This window comes from Pristiophorus japonicus, chromosome 16 (assembly GCF_044704955.1).
Source record: "Pristiophorus japonicus isolate sPriJap1 chromosome 16, sPriJap1.hap1, whole genome shotgun sequence".
NCBI lineage: Eukaryota > Metazoa > Chordata > Chondrichthyes > Pristiophoridae > Pristiophorus > Pristiophorus japonicus.
Window position 1 is genome coordinate 44,334,033 of NC_091992.1, and position 24,141 is coordinate 44,358,173.

At 44.6% G+C, this 24,141-nt stretch overlaps 1 protein-coding gene across 4 annotated transcripts in view; it reads left to right on the forward strand.

The window, feature by feature from the left end:
• LOC139226469 (elastin-like) overlaps window positions 1–24,141 on the forward strand; it is a 435,956-nt gene that overhangs the window by 118,004 nt on the left and 293,811 nt on the right. For all 4 annotated transcript variants that reach the window (XM_070857261.1, XM_070857262.1, XM_070857263.1 and 1 more), the window contains exons 9-13: window positions 2,934–2,960; window positions 11,914–11,949; window positions 15,028–15,087; window positions 17,595–17,630; window positions 23,098–23,181. In XM_070857261.1, coding sequence (XP_070713362.1) covers window positions 2,934–2,960; window positions 11,914–11,949; window positions 15,028–15,087; window positions 17,595–17,630; window positions 23,098–23,181 — 243 coding nt within the window. The remainder of the gene's footprint in view (window positions 1–2,933; window positions 2,961–11,913; window positions 11,950–15,027; window positions 15,088–17,594; window positions 17,631–23,097; window positions 23,182–24,141) is intronic.

Consider the following 24,141-nt stretch of genomic DNA (forward strand, 5'->3'; position numbering starts at 1 on the left):
TAGTCATTAGCTAGCCATTGGACAACTGAAAAGTGCAGGCTGAGCAATTGTTAAATCGACAGCAAGTACCAAAAACTTCTCCCGAGCAACATGTTGATCAATACAAATCATCATAAAATGTGCAAATACATTGCCACCATCTTCCATAGCAACACACTAAAAATCAAACTTTAGTCCCACCAATTGAAAGTACAGAGTTTAAGCATCAGTTGCTTGTCCTTCTCCAGCTCACTTGTAGCAGGGCCTGAAACTTGGATATATGAGTGTATGTTCACATACACAACCTTCTGGTAATGTTTCTAAGATCTGTAGTTCCAAAACACAGATTTTCCTTATCAGACATAAACTTGGTGGAGGAACCTATAAGGACATAATAAATAGGAGCAGGAGTAGGATATTTGGCCCTTCGAGCCTGCTCCACCATTCAATAAGATCATGGCTAACCTACTTCAAGTCCACCTTCCTGCACTATCCCCATATCCCTTGATTCCCTTAGTATCCAAAACTCTATCGACCTCGGTCTTGAAAAACTCAACGACTGAGCATCTACAGCTCACTGAGGGTAGAGAATTCCAAAGATTCACAAACCTTTGAGTGAAGAAATTTCTCCTCATCGTAGTCCTAAATAGCTGACTCCTTAGTCTGAGAATGTGACCACTAGTTCTAGACTCTCCAGCCAGGGGGAACATACTCCCAACATCTACCCTGTCGAGCACCTTAAGAATTTTAGATGTTTCAATGAGATCACCTCTCATTCTTCTAAACTCTAGAGAAGTTGGTGTCAAATTTAGTTTTACAATGCTCCTGTGAAGTGCTTTGAGACATTTTACTATGTTAAATGCGCTATATAAATACATGTTATTGTTAAGAACCGTAACTTCATGCTATTCCATGCATTTAAATGCCGAGTGTCCTGGTGAGATACCGGGATAGAAAAGCTTCTGGAGAAGCAGGGCAACTCAGACAGCAACTTCCTAATTTACAGCTTTACCTGCGCATGTGCAGTTTCTGGAAGTTGCTGTCTGATTTACACGTTAATAACGGTGAGCGCCGATAGCCCCATCATCATTTTTACCTCTAGAGAATAGAGGTCTAGTCTACTCAATCTCTCTTTATAGGACAACCCTCTCATCCGAGAAATAAATCTAATGACCCTTCATTTCACCTCCTATGGCAAGTATATCCTTCCTCAGACCAAACTGTGCACAGTACTCCAGGTGTGGGAGGAGTCTGGGATGTTGACAATTGTGCAAAGCCTGTACAATTGTGGCAAGACTTCCTTATTCTTGTATTCCAACCCCTTGCAATAAAGGCCAATGTGCCATCTGTCTTCCTAATTGCTTGCTAACAGTTGAACACCAGATGCTAACTTTCTGTATTTCCTGTAGAATGTGCAACATTTTGTGGTAGACTAAATCCTTTATAAATGTGTGTAGTATTTTCAACCAAATTCCCCCTCCACTCTGAGCTGCAGAGGGGCATCAGGGATGCATATAACCTGCTCATCAGTAACTCCTTTGATATCTTTTTAATAGAAAAATCATAACTATAATTTTATTACCAAATTTGTTTAAAAAAATAATGTAAATAATTAATAACCTTATGATTTTGCTACCAGTGTTTATAGCCAAGGTCATATTTCAGCAGTACTTTTAGATGTCACTTATTGCTTCAAATAGCAACAGAATATTTACACCTCAGAACATGTGTTTTGAGCTTTTTTTAAAATGTAGCAATTTAAGGTGTTGCAATGAGATGCAAGGTTAATTCTGGTGCTAGATGTAAGACTGCTTTGGAAGTAGAACTATTGGTTCCTGACATCATTATTAGGCAGGCCACTGTTGTCAATAAACAATGATGTACATAGATTGAATTGCTAGAAACAGCTGACCACTAGTACACATCTAGCATAGGTTCAGCAATACTAACCCGAATTTTGCGGTAAAAATAATGATGGGGCTATCGGCGCTCACCGTTATTAACGTGTAAATCAGACAGCAACTTCCAGAAACTGCACATGCGCAGGTAAAGCTGTAAATTAGGAAGTTGCTGTCTGAGTTGCCCTGCTCCTCCAGAAGCTTTTCTATCCCGGTATCTCACCAGGACACTCGGCATTTAAATGCATGGAATAGCATGAAGTTACGGTTCTTAACAATAACATGTATTTATATAGCGCATTTAACATAGTAAAATGTCTCAAAGCACTTCACAGGAGCATTGTAAAACAAAATTTGACACCAACTTCCCAGAAAAAATTGGGACTTGTTCATTTCAGTGTAAGTAAATTTTTAATTGCATGGTCGTCGCCAAATCACCTCCCTGGTCCTGAAAATTAACTTTTAAAAGTGTGGAGTCTCATTCCTTCAGATTTTAATTATTGTTGGAGATTTTTTAGCTGTTTCTTTCTGTCTTTTATTTCCCTCTCTTATTCGCATCTTTCTTTCCGCTTTTTATTTCACTTTCTGTACATGGTTTGACCATGAATTAACTATTCTAACTTGCACTTCATGGTTCAGACTGTGCTATAACAGTTCTTCAACCTGATTGGTTAAGGAGGTACATAGATGTTTGCCCTGTTCATGTAGGTCCCAGATCCCCTGTCGTGGGTGCTGCACCAAAATGGCTTTCTAGTCACAGTAAGTTCCAGTGTACTATCCCACAGAAAGTCTGTGGGCAACTACAAGTATAATGAACCACTGGCGCTGCCCACTGTTGACCACAAAATCTTGCCCATTGTACTTTCAACAACATCATTGCAATTAGATTAACATCTAGCTATAAGTGACACCATGTTGTGTAATGACTAAACAGTGACTATGCTTTCAGTTTTACTACATCTTATAGCTGGTTTCAGACTCTTTGCTGGGTCTAATCTAATCTAGTCTGGATTTTACTGTTAAACTGCATTACTGACATTATTATTTGTGTTGCAGGTGGCTATGGGATTCCATACAGTGCCGGTAGGTTTTCTCTTGATATTGATTTTACTATATTGTAATCGATTTTAATAGTGCAATTCCATCAGTCTTGATACTGCAACACAATACTGATATCATCACATTACAAAAATAAGAGATGGTGGTGGAACTCTATCCACAGAATTTCTATGCACACTTTTGGCACTCTATGACAATTTTCTTGAGGGGAAATCAGCATCATTAAAGATTATGGTTTGTTGAAGCAGCTCCACTGTTGTCCCTGGGCTTATTTAGCATATTGGTACATATACATTAACGGAGAGGGTAATGAATGGAAAATCACATGCTTGCGATTTCCCAATGTGTACGGCTGGCAGGTGAGCCTCCAGTAGCATTCATTTGGAAAATTACCTCTCGCATCTATAATTGCATTGGTGGGTGTTCTTGCAGTTTAAATGGGCATATTAATAAACAAAACCAGAGACAGTAGTGTAGTTATATCAAGAAGTGGCTGAGCACACTGGATACAGTAAAGGCTATGGGCCCAGACAACATCCCAGCTGTCATGCTGAAGACTTGTGCTTCAGAACTAACCACACCTCTAGCCAAGCTGCTCTAGTATAGCTACAACATTGGCATCTACCCGACAATGTGGAAAACTGCCCAGATATGTCCTGTCCACAAAAAGCAGGACAAATCCGATCTGGCCAATTACTGCTCTATCAGTCTACTCTCAATCACCAGCAAAGTGATGGAGGGTGTCGTCGACAGTGGTATCAAGCGACACTTGTTCACCAATAACCTGCTCACTGATGCTCAGTTTGGATTCAGCCAGGACCACTCGGCTCCAGACCTCATTACAGTCTTGGTCCAAATATAGACAAAAGAGCTGAATTCCAAATGTGGGGTGAGAGTGACTGCCCTTGACATCAAGGCAGCATTTGACAGAGTGTGGCATCAAGGAGCACTAGTAAAATTGAGGTCAGTGGGTATCTGGGACAAAACTCTCCACTGGCTGGAGTAATACCTAGCACAAATGAAGGTGGTTGTGGTTGTTGGAGGTCAATCATCCCAGCCCCAGGACATCACTGCAGGAGTTCCTCAGGGCAGTGTCCAAGGCTCAACCATCTTCAGCTACTTCATCAATGACCTTCCCTCCCTAAGGTCAGATGTGGGATGTTCGCTGATGATAGCACAGTGTTCAGTTCCATTCGCAAGTCCTTAGAAAATGAAGCAGTCTATGCCCGCATGCAGCAAGGACAAGGGCAGCAGGCGCATGGGAGCACCATCCCATCCAAGCTACACTTCATCCTGACTTGGAAATATATTGCCATTCCTTCATCGTCGCTGGGTTAAAAAAATGGAACTCCTACCAATGTTTACTCTAAAATGTTTTGTGCACAGTCACTTTAACTGGCTGTGCGGCCTATTAAAATTTTTGCGCATGCATGGTTTCTCCCATGTAAAAACCGGTGAGCAACCTGTGCAGGACATCCAGACTACACTTAACAAGAACGTTGCTCCCTACCTAAAAGCATTGTGGGAGTTCCATTACCGCACGGACTACAGCATTTTGAGAGGAAGGCCCACCACCACCTTTTCAAGGACAACTCGGGATGGGAAGTAAATGCCCACCTTGCAAGCAAAGCTTACATCCCGAGAATGAATTTGTAATAAATTACACTTTATTGAAATGCTGATGGCAACGATTCCCTCTAGTGGCCACTCCAAGAATATCCTCATTCTTTTTATTCTGCAAATTAGATTTGGCATGCCAATTGCAGAAACCCAAGGCTTCATTGGGTGGTGGTAACTAGCACCGGTAATAAAGGATTGGATAAAGACAGTAGAGAGAAAGGATCTTGGCTCGGAAAATCAAGATGTAGAATCAGTGTGGGTGCAGAAAACACTGGTGGGAATACTTTATAGGCCACTATAGTAGTTATACTGTTCGGCAGAATATAAATCAGGAAATTAGAGGTGCATGTAATACAGGGGACTTTAATCTTCATATAGACTGGGCAAACCAAATTTGCAGTAATAATGTGGAGGATGAGTTCATGGAATGTATTCAAGATAGTTTTCTAGATCGGTATGTTGAGGAACCAACGAGGGAACAGGCTATTTTAGATCTAGTATTGTGCAATAAGAGAGTTTAATTAATAACCTTGTAGTAAAGGAGCCTCTGGGAAGACTGCTCATAATATGACTGAATTTTCTATTGAATTTGAAAGAAAGATTTGCATTTATACAGCGCCTTTCACGAACATCGGATGTCTCAAAGCGCTTCACAGCCAATGAAGTACTTTTGGAGTATAGTCACTGTTGTAATATGGGAAGTGCAGCAGCCAATTTGTGCACAGCAAGCAGCAAACAGCAATGTGATAATGACCAGATAATCTGTTTTTGTTATGTTGAGGGATAAATATTGGCCAGGACACCGGGGAAAATTACCTTGCTCTTCTTTGAAATAGTGCCATGGGATCTTTTACATCCACCTGAGAGAGCAGATGGGACCTCGGTTTAACGTCTCATCCAAAAGACAGCACCTCCAACAATATCAGCCTAGATTTATGTGCTCAAATTTCTGGAGTGGGACTTGAACTCTCAACCTTCTGACTCAGAGGCAAGCGTGCTACCCACTGAGCCACGGCTGACAGTGACAAATTATTTAATTTGAGAGTGATTTAGTGAAGGAAGTGGTAGCCGTGTTCAACGTTCCGGTAGCACTGGTGTTCCAATTTTTTGTGGAATGGCTGCCATTTTGAAACTTGCCCTCCAGCGGTATCCCAGCGGTTATTGGCTCCCCTCACTTCCATCCACTGCTGCCGATCGTCCTAAGTGCATCAACAGAGTGCGCCCCGCCGATGTTCCCCCCCACCCCCCCCTAGCACAAAATTCCATTGAGAAAACCTTGCTGCTGTCGCTCAGTGCCACAGCCGCTTTTTCTATCGGTGCACTGTGCTTGCAGTGTGTTCAAAATGGCGATGCAGTCACCATTAAAGGGGAGGGGAGGGCGCACTGCCATGGCTGTCATCATTTTTTTGTTGTTGGCTGACTGCCAGGTTGAGCCAACAATTATGCCCCTGGGTTCAGCTGGGCTGCCAACAGGCAGCCTGGCAACCCCTCTTGGGGACCAGGCCGCTGGCCCAGCCAAAATCTTCCCTGATGGCCCAGTGGACCTAACTAAAATAATTGCAGAGCTCACAGTGGCTCTCCCCTTTAAGTGAAGGGGAGAGACATGGTGACACGCCAGTGTGATGCCTTCATCAGCGCTATGCTGATGACTGACAGCGGCAAACACTCCGCTCGCCCCCAACTTCAGCCCCTCTAGTGTGCGAACTTCTGCTCTCTGCCGCACTTCCGTCCCCATTGTTGTGTCCTTACACACTACTATAAATTCCACATGAGGCACATTCTGCAGACAAAGTCACTCTGTGACCTAACCTTTATTCACAGGAACAAAAAGTGATGACCCTGCGTGGGACCTCCCTTTATATACCTGGATGACCAGGTGAGGAGTGTCTCCCACAAGTTCACCCCCTGTGGTCAAGGTGTGCATTTCTTAGGTGTATACAGTATGCAGTGTTGTTACATGAAGGTTACAGTTACATGAAGGTTACATACATGACATCACCTCCCCCCCCCCCCCCCCAACATCTTATGGCCTCAAAGATTGAGTCTTTCGGGTGCTCGATGCTCTCTCGTGGAGCGCAGTAGTTGGGGCTCTGGTTGTTGAACCTTGGCATGAGTCTCTGTCACCTGTGGTGATTCCGGTCTGTCCGGGCTGACCACAGGGACTGTGCATGCTGCTAACGGTTCTTGTTGCTCGTTCACTGGCGGTGGTGTGGGCAGCATCTCATGATTTTCCTCAGGTTCCTCAGTGTCCATGCTGAACCTTTTTTTCACTTGGTCCAGATGCTTGCGGCATATCTGTCCATTGTTAAGTCTGACCACTATGACCCTATTCCCCTCTTTACCAATTACAGTACCCTCAAGCCACTTGGGCCCCAAAGCGTGATTAAGAACAAATACAGGGTCATCGATTTTTATACATCTCCCCTTTAAGTTACGGTCGTGGCACTCATTTTTGGACTGGCGCTTACCCTCAACAATGTCTGACAGGATTGGATGAATGAGGGACAGCCGAGTTTTAAGTGTACGTTTCATGAGTAGTTCCACTGGCGGGACTCCCGTGAGCGAATGCGGTCGGGACCTGTAGGCCAGCAGGAGGCGCGATCGGCGGCATTGAAGGGAGGGTCCTTGAATCCGGAGCATGCCTTGTTTTATGATTTGGACCGCACGTTCCGCCTGGCCATTGGAAGCCGGTTTGAACGGTGCTGTCCTGACATGTTTGATGCCATTACCCGACATGAACTCCCGGAATTCATAGCTAGTGAAGCACAGGCCGTTGTCGCTAACCAGGTTGCCCGGCAAGCCGTGGATCGCGAAGACCGCACGCAGACGCTCCATGGTGGTGGATGTCGTCCACAAATTCAATATGATGCATTCGATCCATTTTGAGTATGCATCAACAACAATGAGGAACATTTTTCCCATGAATGAGCCCACGTAGTCTACGTGAATACATGACCATGGCTTGGTGGGCCAGGGCCACAGGCTGAGTGGGCCTCCCTGGGGGCATTACCCAGCTGGGCACACGTACACCTGCGAACACAGTGTTCCAGGTCTGAATCAATTCCTGGCCACCATACATGTGACCGGGCAATGGCCTTCATTAGCACAATGCCTGGGTGCTCGCTGTGGAGTTCCCTGATGAATGCTTCCCTTCCTTTCTGGGGCATGACTACCTGGCTGCCCCATAGTAGGCAGTCGGCTTGGATGGAGAGCTCATCCATTCGTCTGTGAAACGGTCTGACCTCCTCAGGGCATGCTCAGTGTGCGGGCGCCCAATCCCCAGTCAGGACACATTTCTTAATCATGGAAAGGAGGGGATCTCTGTTGGTCCAGATTTTGATCTGGCGGGCTGTGATGGGGGAGCATGCGTTGTCAAAAGCATCGACAGCCATGACCATCTCAGCGCTTTGCTCCGCTACCCCCTCAGTGGTGGCCAGTGGAAGCCTGCTGAGCACGTCAGCGCAATTTTCGGTGCCTGGCCGGTGCTGTATGGTGCAGCCATACGCAGCCAACGTGAGAGCCCATCGCTGTATGCGAGCTGACGCATTGGCATTGACAGCTTTGCTGTCAGACAACAGGGATGTTAATAGCTGTGGTCCGTTTCTAACTCGAACCTTCTGCTAAAAAGGTACTGCCGCATCTTTTTCACCCCATAGACACAAGCAAGTGCTTCCATATCCCCCTTTCTGCTTGGGAGAGCGACCTAGAGGCATAAGCCACAGGTTGGAGTAGGCCCTCATCATTACTCTACTGCAACACACACCGAACCCCACAGGATGATGCATCACATGTCAAAATCAATTTCTTACAGGGGTTGTACAGGGTCAACAGCTTATTAGAACAAAGCAGGTTCCGCGCCCGATTGAAAGCCAATTCCTGACAGTCCCCCAAAACCAATCGCAACCCTTACGCAGGAGCACGTGTAGCGGCTCCAACAATGTGCTTAAGTTCGGCAGAAAGTTCGCGAAATAGTTCAAGAGTCCCAGAAATGAAAGCAACTCCGATGTGTTGCCGGGCCTGGGCGCACGACACATCGCCTCCGTTTTGGATTCGGTAGGCCGGATCCCGTCTGCGGCAACTCCCCTGCCCAAAAACTTGACCTCTGAGGCCAAAAACACACACTTGGGCTTCTTTAGTCGCAGGCCTACCTGGTCCACTCGGCGTAGCACCTCCTCCAGGTTGTGGAGGTGTTCCTCAGTGTCTCGACCTGTGATAAGGATGTCGTCCTGAAATACGATTGTTCCAGGGATGGATTTGAGCAGTCTTTCCATGTTCCTTTGAAAGATAGCGGCTGCTGAACGAATGCCAAACGGACACCTGTTGTAGACAAACAGCCCCTTGTGCGTGGTGATGGTGGTCAGTAGCTTGGATTCTTTGGCCAGTTCCTGGGTCACGTAGGCTGAAGTGAGGTCCAACTTGGTGAACAGCTTGTCACCTGCCAGCGTGGCAAAAAGATCCTCCGCTCTCGGAAGTGGGTATCGGTCTTGTAGGGACACTAGGTTGATAGTGGCCTTGTAGTCGCCACAGATCCTGACTGAGCCATCCATTTTTAGGACAGGGACGATGGAGCTTGCCCAATCGCTGAATTTAACAGGCGAAATTATGCCCTCTCTTAGCAACCTGTCCAACTCACTCTCAATTTTCTCCTGCATCACATACGGCACAGCTCTGACTTTATGGTGCACTGGTCTGGCGTCCGGGGTGATGCGTATCACTACTTTGGTACCTTTAAAAGTCCCGACACCAGGTTGAAATAGTGACTCAAATTTCTGTAGGACCTGAGAGCATGAACTTTGCTCCACAGATGAAATGGCGTGCACATCCCCCCCCCCATCTCCAGTTCATCTCGGCTAGCCAGCTCCTCCCCAAAAGCACGGGACCATTTCCCGGGACAATCCAGAGTGGCAGCCAGTTCTCGGATCCATTATGTGTGACCACCAACATTGCACTGCCTAGCACTGGGATGATCGTTTTGGCGTACGTCCATAATTGCGTGTCAATGCGTTCTAGTTTGGGTCTGCTAGCTCTGAGTGGCCATAGATTCTCGAATTGTTGGACACTCATAAGTGACTGGTTGGCCCCTGTGTCCAGCTCCATGCGTACCGTTTAATAGTACTTTCATCATCATAGGTGACGTTTTTGTATATGAGCTGTGTATGTTTGCTACCTGAACCCGCTGAACTTCAGCGTCCATTGCTGTGCCCCAAGCATACCCCTCTTGTGGTTCATCTGCCTCGTAAATCAGCCTTGCTGCGGGCTTCCTGCACATACTGGCTAAATGTCCACTGAAGTTACAATTTCTGCAGATGAATTGTTGAAACCTTCAGGTTTTCGCAGCATGTCTGCCCCCGCACCTCCAGCATGAGCTGAGATTGTTGTGAACAAAAGAGCTGTTACCAGGCATTCCTCTTTGATTGTCGCTTTGATTACTCTTGAGCACTCTGTTAGTGGGTGTCAATGGCCCCATCCCGGGACGTATTGTCCCTTGTGATGGTGTAAATGTCTGTTCAACCCGTCATTGTCTCTGTTGAGGACCCGCTCTGGAGTCCGTTACTGCCTGGTTGGTGTCGAATTGCCCTTGTCTGCCTGCAGGCTTCTGAGTCGCGTTTACAATGTTAATTCCCTGCTCCATCGCCACGTTGGAAGCACAGTTGCGCGCGTATATCATCTTGGTTTCATCCTCCCCCGCCATGAAGGTTTGAGCCATCAACGCCGCTGCTTCCAAGGTCAAGTTCTTGGTCTCAATTAGTTTTCTGAAAATCCCGGCATGACCAATGCCCTCAATGAAGAAATCCCGTAACATCTCCCCCCTGCAGGTGTCTGTGAACTTAGAGGCTGTCAAGCGCCGGTGGCCATTCTCGTGAGTCGTTGATTCCCGTTTCTCGTCGCCAAATGTTGTGTCCTTACACACTACTATAAATTCCACACAAGGCACATTCTGCAGACAATGTCACTCTGTGACCTAACCTTTATTCACAGGACCAAGAAGTGATGACCCTGCGTGGGACCTCCCTTTATGTACCTGGATGACCAGGTGAGGAGTGTCTCCCACAAGTTCACCCCCTGTGGTCAAGGTGTTCATTTCTTAGGTGTATACAGTATGCAGTGTTGTTACATGAAGATTACATACATGATACCCATTATGACCGAATTTCATGTTGCGGTGAAAATAGCTCAAACATAGTAAGTGCGCCGCGTTTCTGGCGGGGGGTGGGGAGGGGGCTGTAATCTCAGCCCTAAAAAGTCTTACTACAATTATATAGGAAGTTGGTGACACCACACCTGGAGTGCTGTGTACAGTTTTGGTCTCCTTACCTAAGAAGAATGAGAGATGATCTCATGAAACATGTAAAATATTTCAGGGGTTTGACAGGCTAGATGCTGGAATGATGTTTCCTCTGGCTGGGGAGCCGAGAGCTAGGGAATCAGAATCTCAGAATAAGGGGTCAGCCATTTAGGACTCATAAGGAGCAATTTCTTCATTAGAGAGTGGTGAATCTTTGGAATTCTCCACCTCAGAGCTGTAGATGCTCATTTGTTGAGTATATTCAAGACAGAGCTTGATAGATTTTTGGATACTAAAGGAATCAAGGGATATGGGGACAGTGTGTGAATGTGGAGTTGAGGCAGAAGATCAGCCATTATCTTATTGAATGGCGGACCAGGCTCGAAGGACCTAATGGTCGTCTCCTGCTCCTATTTCTTATGTTCTTATTTCTTATGTTCTTATACTGTTTAATCGTCTATTTGTTTGTCTCTCTCATTCCTATGTGCACTGTGTATCTCCTCTCTAATGCTTCATCCTGGTGCCCCTCCCCCTGCCAAATTAGTTTAAACCCTCTCCCACAGCACTATTTCACCTCCCTGCAAGACCTGTTGAGATGCAACCCGTCCATCATGCACAGGCACCTCCTGCTGCAGAACTGGTCTCAATACCCCAGGAATCTGAAGCCCTCCCTCCTGCACTATTTCTCCAGTCACACATTAAACCTGTCTTATCTTACTGCTCCTATACTCACTAGCATGTGGCACAGGGAGTAAGCTAGATGTTACTACCTTCGAGGTCCTGGATTTTAACTTGCTCCCAAGCTCCTGAAACTTTGGCTGTCGGACCTCAACCCCTTTCCTACCTACGTCATTGTTTCTGACATGGATCACAACTTATGGCTGTTTCTCTTCCCACCACAAAATGTTCTGCACCTGTTCCGTGATGTCCTTTACCCTGGCACCAGGGAGGCAACACACCATGCGAGAACAATGTCGACAGTAACTATATATTTAATATGTATGATATTAAATGTTGCTCTTCTAGCTTGTCTCTGTTCTGTCATAACTTGTCAATCCTCTGTCATTGTAGGTGGATATGGGGCAGCTAAAGCTGCTAAATATGGAGGTAAATCTGCCTATTTTGTAATTTATAAAAGCATCAAATAATTACTGTATTAGTAAAAAAATATTCTTGACAAATATCGAATACAACAATTACATTTGTCATCAAGTAAAAGATAAACTTCAAGCCCAGTTACAATAGTTTCCTCAATACAGGAAAATTTGTCCAAATATTGCTGTCGGCTCTTCTCACTTTACTGGGTAACATTTAACAATAAAATCAGGAAGCACTTTTTCACAGAAAGGGTAGTGTCAATTTTGGGGTCGAAATTGCCCCTTATTGCGACGCCCTTTCGCTCTCAGGGCCGCCATGCAATTGCAATGACGTCATCGTCGTGCACAGTGACCCCTTAGCAAAGCGTACTGACCCCTTTCCACCCCACGGCGGATATTTCCCTGCACGAGTGGGTGACAGCGCCAACCTTGCGGGTCGCAAACTGGGTTGATGTCCGTTCGAGGGACGGAAGTTAAAGGGGAGGTTCCGAACACCCCGTGCCACCATCTTGGCGGTTTTGCTGACTCACCGGTCAGCTCCAATGCTTATTCCCTAGTGTGGTGCCGGTCTGCAGCCCCAGTGCCACACTGCCTTGGTGGCCTAGTGGAGACCATTAGAGGCTGGGCAGTATGCGCAACGGTCCTCCCCTTTAAGCGAAGGGCGAGGCGTTGAAAAGTGTCAGCACTGCTGCCAATCGCGCCCCATTAGTGCCACTGGACCCCCACCCCAAGAGGAAGTGGAGCACTCGTGATTGTGCTCCACTTCCTCTGAGGGGCGGTAAGGCCAATTCAGCGGCCGGGGCAGGACTTCTGCGCTAGTTGCAGGAAGTACCACTCCGAGCAAGTTATCACCCCCAATCGGGGCACAGGGAAATTCTCCTCCTTGGTACTTCCCCCAAAATCGCTGTGAATGCTGGGCCAATTGAAATTTTTAAGACTGAGATAGATCGATGTTTGTTAGGTAAGGGTATTAAACAATCTGGATCAAAACTAGAAAATAGAGTTTAGGTACAAATCAGCCATGACAAATTGAATGGTGAAACAGGCTTGAGTGGCGGAGTGGCCATCTGCTGTTCCTATATTTGGACCCTGTTGACTTACTGGTGCCTTTTGTCGCCAATTTAGTGCCATGCAGCCTTAATTATGTAAAACCCATACTGGAGCTCTTGTATGCATGGTAGAATACTTGAAATACTACTGTCAGTGGCACCCAATAACAAGCTTTCCTCAAAGAGGTGTATAGCAGTAGCAGCTGATAATTGCGTGGTAGTGACTCATGCCATTGGAGGTCTAGCATGCATGCAAGCATTTTAACAGCTTGATTAGCTCATTCCCACCAGCCAAGAGTCATTTGTATTTCTGTAGGGGCCAGTTTCTTGTTGAGAGAACATTGGTCTACCTTGCTCCCTAAAGACTCTTGAGTCCTGCTATTATAGGGCCTGAAATTCCAATAGAGGTCTTCCCGTGGGCAAACTAAAGAAAAAAGGTAAAAAACTGCGCACTTACCTGTTGTTGCTGCGCCCGCTCGAACTTCCAAGCCTGAGACCCTCACTCCTACGCATCAGAGCGCGTGCACGTCAGGATGTGCTCAGGGCTGGAGCTGTAGTCACATGGCTCTGGGCAGCCAATCAAGGTGTACAGTATTTTCTCATTCATAATAATGGGAACTCCGTAAGTTGGAGTTCCCATTATTATGAATGAGAACCCCCTCCCCTCCCAAACACGCAAAAAATCAATAAAAAATAGAAAAATACATGACACATTTAAGAATCATTTAAATTAAAGTTCTTATAAAAAATAATATATTCCCGACTTTTTTTAAAGATGCCTTAAAATAAACTTACCGTAGTGGGTAGGGTTTTTAAAATAAAGTATGTTTTCATATGTGTTATTTTAATTTTAATGTTTTTATGTATTTTTAAACACTTGCACGTGTAAAAGTAGGCTATACGCCTGCTTTTTCAGGCACAAGATTTTTGAGGACATTTGCAGGGCAAGATATTCGGAAATCTTGCCCTGCAAGTGTCCTCGCTCCCGATATGCGTGAGATCTGTCAAGCCAGAAACTTGACAGATCGGAAAAGCCGGTTTTCAGCGCATGCGCATTGCGTGCTGAAACCCAGCTTTTCTGATGCTTTCCCGGGTCCGTAGGAACTTCATACGGACCTGGGACATCGGAATTTCAGGGCCATTGTCTAGTACTGAGGCTCTTTCATTTGCTTCCCTCTCAAGGACTGGGTCTCAGTGGCTGAGGGAACTAGGACGTTCACGTTGTCTGCTTGTTTCTGTATCACCTCTGCACCATTGTCTCAGAATCCACTTTTCCATTCCCTGTGGTTACTATTATAACTGCACACCCAGAGAAGAGAGAGGTGTGTCTGGTGTGCTAATTGCTGAGTGAAAGATCCTCATGACTTATTTAGTTCTCCAATCATTATCCTGAAGGAAACATTAATGATCTTAGTCCCTGTCAAAGAACCTCCATGATCTTTCTTGTGATAGGAACCGAACAGGTTAAATCAAGCATCATTCCAGTTCCTTAAAGTGATATATAGTCACAGTCCGAACACTGTCACCCTTGACTGAAACCTGATCGTACAATATCTCTCCCAGTACATTCATCATCTTCATGTGAAGCTGATCCAGAGCCTCAATGTGGTTGCTTCAGGTGTTTTGCTCTGTGTGTCAAGTGTTTTCTCCAAATTTTCCAAAGTTAACAGGTTTCATTTTGCACTCCTCCCTTCTGTTATACTCCAGAGAATGGCAGACATCACACACGGTCCAGAGTTTACAGAATAATGCAGTTAAAATTTTAATTAATTGAAATAGATTATTCATCTATCAAGTACCAGAATTTTGAAAGAACTGTTGCAAATTTCAACTTATGACATATACTATTTCAGTCAAGGAACTGAACGCATTTGAACTTTTGATCACACTCCACAATCTACTCTTGCAACAATTCAAGCTTTGTGACAGGTAGTCCTAGTAATACAGGTACTGCAATGTGTTTAGTATCAATAGTATGGTCTACTGTTAGGCTTATTTGACATATTGATAATTGTAACTCTCCTGTGCTGGCATTTCAGGGGGTGTACCAGGAGGTGTACCAGGAGGCTTTGCAGGGGGTGCACTTGGAGGTGTTCCAGGTAATTTGATCTCTTACTAATAACATTTTAGATTCATTGAGATGAGTTGAATGCAAAGTGTAAGTTTTATTATTGTCAATTTTACAATCCAATCTGTTAGTGTGCTTTTACACTATAATTGTAGTCTTCAATATTTTATCAATGTTGCAGTTACAGTCCAAATACAGCTTGAATCCACTGTCATGGCCTGGCCTGATACAAGAACAAATTGGAACGAGATTCCCTGATGCATACTTTTTATCCCCTACCTGCCCAGTCTGGAACCGAGAACCTCCTATAAATTGGAGCTCAAGGTTTGAGTAAGCACAGTCACTGGCTGAGAAATTCGCTCAGTCCACACACATTTTCTGGGCATTATACGGCCTCTTTATTCTTCAATATGGTAGGCAGAATGCACGCACACATTTTCAGCTAAAAGTGCTTTGCCACCATATAGGATTGAACTGTTCAAGTAATGTGATCTGCACATGCCAGAACTATTTAAACAAATGAAGATGCTTTTAAATTAGGCCACCGTCCTTCTCGCAAAACCCTTTTGCGGTTTTGATGTGCCACAGCGCACGACTTACCACGTGCTGACCTGCCCAGCAACACATTTAAAGGCCTGGCTGAAAATTGAATCAAGCAGGCCTCGGGCATCAAATCTGTGTCCGAAGTTCCCAACTAATTTTCCACTGCTGGATGCTAGTTTTTCAGATAAGTAACAGGCAAATAGCACCTATATGTATAAGCCTGACTTTTGTACTTCAGCACATGAACTAGGCTGGCATTTCAGTGCATTGCTGTGTTGTTGGAGGTGCCATTTTTCTGATTAGATTTTAAACTGACCTGATCTGGTGCTTCAAAATGATACAAAAGATCCCACAGCACTATTTGATGAAGAGCAGGGAGTTGTCCACCTTCAGCCAGCATCACCAAACAAACCATTTAATTGGTTATCCATCTTTTTGTTTGCGTGCAAATTGACTTTCCCATTTGACTACATCACATGGTAACTTCACTTCATGAGTAATTAATTGATCCTGAAGAGCTTTGGCTCAGCTGGATGTGTGATAGAATCAAGTTCTTAAGGTTGTAATATTAGATCAAAGTCCGGGAGTTTTCCTGGGTTACCCCATAGGAATCAGGAAGAAACATTGGGGCCGGAATTCCCCTGTTCTGCATCTCCTGTTAGCGCCTCCGGGGGGGGGGGGGCGGGGTGGTGGTGCGGGGGCGGTACCAGCTCCCATGAAATTTCGTGGGAGTTAGCGTAGGTGTGAACACAATAACGTCATGCCCCACAAGTAGTGCCCGTGCCGCCATACCTCTGGCAATGACATCATCGCCATGCACGGTGACCCCTTTGCATCCCGTGGTGACCTCTTTCCGCTTCGCGATGGAAATTGCCCAGCGTCCCGCATGCCCACGCCAGCCTTGCGAGTCATGAACTGGGCCAACCTTTGCTCCTGGGTGGAAGTTGAGCACATGCCGCCATTTTTATGTTTCAGCTGACTCACCACTCGGCCTGTTCTGCTTTGCTGTCGCATGGTCCAGGCCTCCATCGTGCAGCCCGGCACTCCATCTCAGTGCTGGGCTGTGGCCATGGCACCACGCAGCCCTGCTGGCCCGGTGGAGGCCTTGAAATACCATGCAGAATTCGCCGCGTCCTTTCCCTTTAACGGATAGGGAGGGGTATTGAGACGTTTGGCGGTTCCAAACCCAACCCAAAGGGAAGTGGAGCGCTCGACATCGGGCTCCACTTCCTGTGAGGGATGGTAACTGCAATTTTGTGGCGGGGCGGGACTTCCACACCGGGCACCATCCCCAAACAGGCCGTAACCCAATTTGGTCCCCATTGTTTTTCTTGGAAACTTTAACCATAGTAGGCTACTTCCTTTGGGAGACTAAGTGTGAAATGTAATGTGGCAATCATTCCTCAATGAGACTATTAATGCCATCAGCATCATTAGAGTTGCTACAAGTGCAAGAGCTGTTTCAGCTTCAAACACAACTCACAAAGAATACTGGTCTATGAATGTTAAGGTTCAGATACGAAATGAATCACTACTTGCTGAGCAAAGATTGATGGAACATCAATTGAGCTGGAGAATTCTATCGATAGTCCAACACAATGGATACTCAAGAAATATTTGTTCATAAAGCTTCTCTGTAGCCATCAGGATCTATTTTGTGAGATATTTGCCCTTGATACTTCAATTCTTTTGGGATGGAACATGTGATATACAAAAGAATAGTCAGGTTTTCCCGATAAAGTAAATTGCACATGCTCCATATAAGAGATAGGAATTATTGGGCATATAGCCTTATTTTATTTCATGATTTCTTGTGATCGTGGAGATTATTATACTTTTAGATTTGAACAATTTGCATTAATATTGAATATTTTAGAAATGGGGTTTATCTGGAATGATGTGGTTCTGTTGACCTTCATCAAGTTGCTTATTGTTCTGCTCTGTTTGTAGCTGGTCTCTGCTCTGTAATACATTGTCAATCCTCTGTCATTGCAGGTGGATATGCGGCTGCCAAAGCTGCTAAATATGGAGGTAAATATTATTATTATTGAAATTTGTAAAAGCACTAAATTATTATTGTATTAGTAACATAGAATATTAATGGGAACAGTCTTGTCACGTGTAGAATGTACATAACAATTAAATTCTTCATCAAATAAATAATATATTTCAAGCTCAGTTACAATTGTTTCCTCATGGCAGGAAGTTTGGTCCAAATCAGCTCTGCTCACTTTACTGTATATTTAACAACATTTTGGCTGCATTGAGTTTGGCTTTGAAAAAGCTACTGCCTGATACTGAGGTTGTAGTTCCATAAACTGAACAATCTGAGTAAACAGAGAATTTGGAGTATGAGCCAAATGTTCCACAATTCTATCTGATCTTTATTATAAAGGTTTTGTCCAAGGGAAACATGCAGTTAAAATCATAATCCTGGACATAGATCAATATGAAATGCTCAATCGCCAGTAGTTGCTAAAACCAATGGCTGTTCAGGCAGTAACAGGGTCACAAACTGCTCAATATTCTCTCTTTCCACAATGCTCTTCTTACTATTAACTCTTTCCTTCATAATTTATTCATGTCCATTTGACTATCTTTTATTTGTATCTGGTATCTTATTTTGATACTTTCTAGATTTTTTGAGTTTTGTACTCGCTTCCCTTTTGCGATATTTCTTCACCATTCCAACCGTGACCACAAACAACAACTGACATTGTTACTTAAATGTTACTAGATTTAAACATTACATTATATTCCCAGGCATATACAACAGACTCCTCAGGTACCATTGTTTGCATGGTATTATGGCTCTGCAGCATATTTACCTCAGATCAGACATGACCAAATTGAATGGTGGAACAGGCTTGAGGGGAGGGGCGATCTTTTCTTACTCCTATGTTTGGAACCTTTATTGCGCACTAATGATTTTGTCATGTCAGTTTAGTGCCATGTAGCACTACTTGTGGATTACCAGAAGCACTTCTGGCCATGGTGGAATACTTGCAATAGTACTGTCTATGGTCTCAATGCCATCCAATACAAGGTTTTCCTCAAACATTGCTTGACACTGACTGGCTCTGTTGGGGGTCTAACATTCATGTAAGCACAACAGGTTGGTTATTCTTTTCCTACCAGTTAAAAATCTTTCATATCTCAGTTTGCGCCAATGTCTTGCTGAGAACTTTGGTCCCTGAAGAATTGGTGTCTTGCTATTACCGTTAAGTACTGAGGCCCTTTCATGTGCTTCCCTCTTAAAGAGTGGGTCTCAGTGGCTGAGGGAACCTTGGACCTTTACGCCTGCTTGTTTCAGTATCACTTCTGCACTGTTGTCTCAGAATCCAACTTTCCATTCCCTGTTGTTACTGTTATATGTCTGACTACTGTCACCCTTGACTGAAACCTGATTGTACTTGGAGAGATATTGTACATTCATCACGGTCAATGACACCTTGATCCAGAACCTCAATGTAATTGACCCAGGTATGTTGCTCTGTCCGTCAAGTGTTTTCTCCAAATTTTTCAAAGTTAATCTTTACAGGTTTCATGCCTTCTGTCTTTCTGTTATGCCCCAGAGAATGGAAGACATCACACTTATTAAAGAGTAAATCGGTTAGCAACTTCCTGCGACAACACATGAGCAGGTAAATGCTGAAATCACCAGGTTGCTGTCCGAGTTGTCCTGCTCCTCCACAAGCTTTGCTATACTGGTATCTCATCGAGAGACTCAGTATTCAAATACATGAAACAGCGTGCAGTTATAGTACTTGTATGATAGATGCACACTAATCTTGCCAGAAAAAGTTAGGGCTTGTCCATTCTAGTGTAAGTACATTTTTAACGGCTTGACAGCTGTTAATTACTGCCAAATAATCTCTCTGGCTCTAAAAATTAACTTTTACAAGCGTGGAGTCTCATTCCTTCAGATTTTAATTATTATTGCAGATTTAAAAGAATAAAAAAATGTAACAAGTATCTTTCTGCGGCTCCTCACTGAGCCCAGCAGCACATCATGAGAGGCATAATTGAACCACGTCGCAGCCTTTGACCATCTGGAATCCATTCTCACACTTCCTCTTCTCTTCTTGCTAATGCCCAACTCCCCAAAATTCCATCTTCAGACTGGGCCTTTGTAAGAATGTGGGCTTTTGAGGATATTTTAAGAGATTAGGCCTTGTCAGAATTAAATTACCCTAAGCTTGTCTCCAAAGCTACCATTCTGCAAGAAGACACTGCTTTAAACTGTTTGTTGACTTCTGGCAGGTGCAGTATCGCAAGTAGCCTTGTTATTGCTAGAAAAAAGGGAATAAGAAGAGTGAGACTTAGCTGTCTACAGCCATATATCTTTCTGTATCTGTGGGAATGCACAAACTTTTGTAAGTTGTTAAAATATAATTAAATATAATTCGCTTTTACTGCATTTCTGTTAGAATTGCATCATCGATCACGGAAACAGAAAACCAGCACAGAAAAAGCTTGTACTATGGCTAAAAAGCAGATAATGGAGGCCCAAGGCCTGTGTCTGAATACAGAACTTGCTGTGCCTATGATTGGATAAATTTATCCACATTTCCATTTTTTGGGGTATACCATAGAGGGCATTTTCAGGATAGAAGAGCAGGAAGGACACCAGGCAGGTGTAGACGTGTATTTGACTAGAAGGTATGAGGAATGGGCCACGCCTTCTATCCGAAGGACAATAACTGATAATATAATTCTCAATTGTACTTTGGAAACTGCTGCTCAAATAGTACATGTATTAAGTCTCACATAAAAATCACAACTGTTACCAATATGGAGTCAGATTCGACTCAGACAGACAGTCCAAAGATACTTCAAATTTATTACACCTCTTACCCTGCCCGCTGCTGCACATTGGACGCCAAACCTACAAGTCAAATGCTAATGAGCTGGCTTAGTTAAAAAGCCACTGACAGACGTGCTATACTTACTTCTGGGTATCCCATGCGATATCTGCGCCCCACTCCCAGCTCCCAACATGTTTCCGAGTTAATACCAGGGCCTGCATGTCTCAGTCAGAATTCTTCAATCTGATTGGTTCGGAGATACACAGTTGCTTGCCCTATTCATAGCACCGCAGCGCCACAAAGGATTTCTAATCACCACAATTTCCGATGCAAAAGCCCATAGAAAGTCTGTGGGCAAGTGCAAGTGTAATGAACAAATGTGGCCATTTGTTCAATGCCGACAGAGAAATTAGGGCCCATGTGTCACACCTCGCCTCCCCACGCTGACCCCCACACTACTTTTTTGAAGCACTGTTTTCAGATTTTTCATCATACTCCATAAAAAATACATAACCAATCCATATGATCGTCTCGCATCCAAAATCTAAACAAAAGAATAAGCTATTTCTTCTTGATCAAAGACCAGGGGCTGGATTTTTGGTTGCCTAACATTTCAGCTAGTGGCCAGAGGGGGCATTAATGGTAGCACAAGAGGTTACCAACCAGAAGCGCAGCCTTCAGCGCCCCTACCGAAAATTCATTAGAGGCTCACCGGGGGCGCAAACCAGTAGCGCCTGGCTGCTGCTGATCACTCCGATCATGACTTAATCCTGGTACAATGCCTATGCTTGCGCTTGCATCCCGGTCGGAAAATTAGGTACAGCTGCCTCATTTAATGGCTGCCAAGAACACCGTCCGGTAAAGCAGTCGGTACAGGCTTACAGAGTCGTTAACCGATGGCTACTTAAAGGGATGAGGAAGCGCTTCCCTTGGAGGGCACAGTCAATGCAACATTTACACACAACACAGTGCGTGAGCTTCCGACTTTGCAGCGGCAGACAGGCGTAACAGTACAGGGTGAAAACAATTGATTTTGAAAACTTTAATGGGTGCATTACTATGCTGTGTCTTTAAGACTCGGGTTTTCCCGTGATCTGATTTGGTGTTCCGTACATGCGCAATGGGTCCGCAACCATCGAAACTTTCATTATGGCCCCCCAGGTCTGTAAGTGGTTTCCCTTAGGTGTTTGAGATGCACCCCCATGTTACAATAGTTCTAAACCTGGGACTGATTACTGTACTGAATAGATGAATAGTCACGGACAAATACCTCGGTCTCAACCAGCAATGCTTTATTAAAGCTACCTCAACATAGCAAAACTACAAGTAAACACAGTGACGATGTAATACAATCCAATACCCTGGTGTGTCTAAACCGCCCCTATCGCGAAGTACCCAAAGTCTAAACCCTCTGCTCGGATCACAGTGTACCCCCGAATCTATACCAACCGACTTGGTGTACCCCTATGGTCCTTGCAGCAAAACCTCCCCACTAAAGCCCTTACTAAGGCTTGGTTGGGAGAACACACGACACCTCCTCACACAGTGGCTGTGATCTTAAAGATGTGTGGGCAGGGATAATGCTCAGACATTCATCTGAAGCCTTTTATTCTTGGATGTAAACAATAACAAGGCAGAGAACTCCCACTAAAGTTAAAGCTTGTAATCCAAGGAAACCTAACATGACCCAAAAGAAAACCATGATTCATTGGCCTACTCGCTGCTTCTCCTGGTGAAAACATGTCTCTTCTGTTTCCGTACTGGTTTCTTCTCTCTGTCCAGATGGAGTGTGTGGTCCTTGTGGAGGTGAAGCAAGCAAGAGCAGAGAGAGAGCTGTGGCCACACGGCCACCTTTTATATCCCAACACTCTTTGCCTTTTCTGGCCGAATAAAATTTGTTCTTGCTTCGAGGATTCCTCTTTGTGTGGCTTCTGTATATTCCCTTGATGGCTGGTTGATGGGGTTTCGCTTCCAACCGGTCTGGGGCTTAATGGCTTTCTATTGTTCTGGTTTCCCACCTCTCGGGGTTATCTCATCCAGGTAATGACTTGTTCATTGACCAGCTTACATTGCTGATCTATCTCTGACTAGTTCAAATTGCTTAATAATGGATCCTCTTTACACATTACCTGTGATGAGTTGCCTTATCCTGGCCATTGTAACTTCCCAGACCACCCCTGCCCATCAGATGTGGATTTCGAGTACAACATGGAAAAGTACCTGGGCCCCTCCCACAACAGGCTTCCAGCTTTTTCTGCAGTGAGAAATATTAAAACGCAATGTCCAGATAATGTCCAACAATCCTTGGGGAGCCGATACCTGCGGCTCTGGTTTGCAATGGCTGATTTAGTGCCCCTGTCAGCTCATCGACTGATTCTGACGAATTTCTGGGCAGAGGGCGCAAACTTTTTCAAGGCGATAAAATTACCGCTCCGCCTAGGTTACCGCCCCAAATGAGGTGTGGCTGCCATGTCTGCCCCCATGTCTACTAATTCATTCAAGGAACTATATGCATTTGAACTTTTAATCACACTCTAAAATCTATCCTCACAGGAAATAAAAGCAGCAATTCAAGCTTTGTGACAGATAGTCTTAGTAATACTGCAATGTCTTTAGCACCAATAGTACATTCTTCTGTTAGTTTTATTTGACATATTGATGATTGTAACTCTCTTGTATCGGTTTTGCAGGAGGTGTACCTGGAGGTGTACCTGGAGGTGTTCCAGGAGGCTTTGCAGGAGGTGTACCTGGAGGTGTTCCAGGAGGCTTTCCAGGTAATTTGATCTCTCATTAACAACATTTTATATTCATTGAGATGCGTTGAATGAAAAGTGTAAGGTTTATTATCGTTAGTTTTACAATCCAGTCTGTGAGCATTCTTTTACACTATAATTGTAGTCTTCCACATTGTATCCATGTTGCAATTACAGTGCAAATACAGCCTGAATCTGCTGTCATGGTCTGGCTTGACACCCGAACAAATTGGAGTGAGGTTCCCTGGAGAGCCTACCTGTCCAGACTGGAACCAAGGGCCTCCTGTAAATTGGAGCCCAAGTCACTGACCTAGAAATTCCCTCGCTCCACACACATATTTCAGGCATTATATGACCTCCGAAGTATCCAACATGGTGGGCAGGAAGCACCTGCAAAGTTCCAATCAGGACTGCTCTTCCTGCCATATTGGATCGGATGTCATTGGTGTCCGTTGTGCACACCAAAACTATTAAACAAATGAAGAAGTTAATTAAATTTAGGGTCCTGTGCTGTTTGCAAGACCCTCTTGCGATTTTGGTACGTCCTAGCACGTGACTCACCTAGTCCTGACCTCGCCCAGCAACTCATTTAAAGGCCTGGCTGAAAATTGAATCAAACACGCTTTGGGCATCAGAGATCCAAGGTGCTCAACCGATTTACCTCTGCCGGTTGCTAGTTTTTTTTAGATGAGCTACAGGTAAGCAGCACCTATGTACTTCAGCCCAACTTGTCTATTTCAGCATTTGACTACTTCAGCACATGAACTAAGCTGACATTTCAGTATATTGTTGTTTTGTTGGAGGTGCCATTTTTCTCATGAGATTTTTAAACTGCCATGTTCTGGTGGTTCTCAAGAATATAAAAGCTTCCACAGCACTATTTGATGACGAGCAGAAAATTGTTCTTCCTCAGCCAGCACTTCCAAAGAAATAAATTAACTGGTTATTCATCTGTTTGTTTGTGGGTCCTTTCTCTGTGCC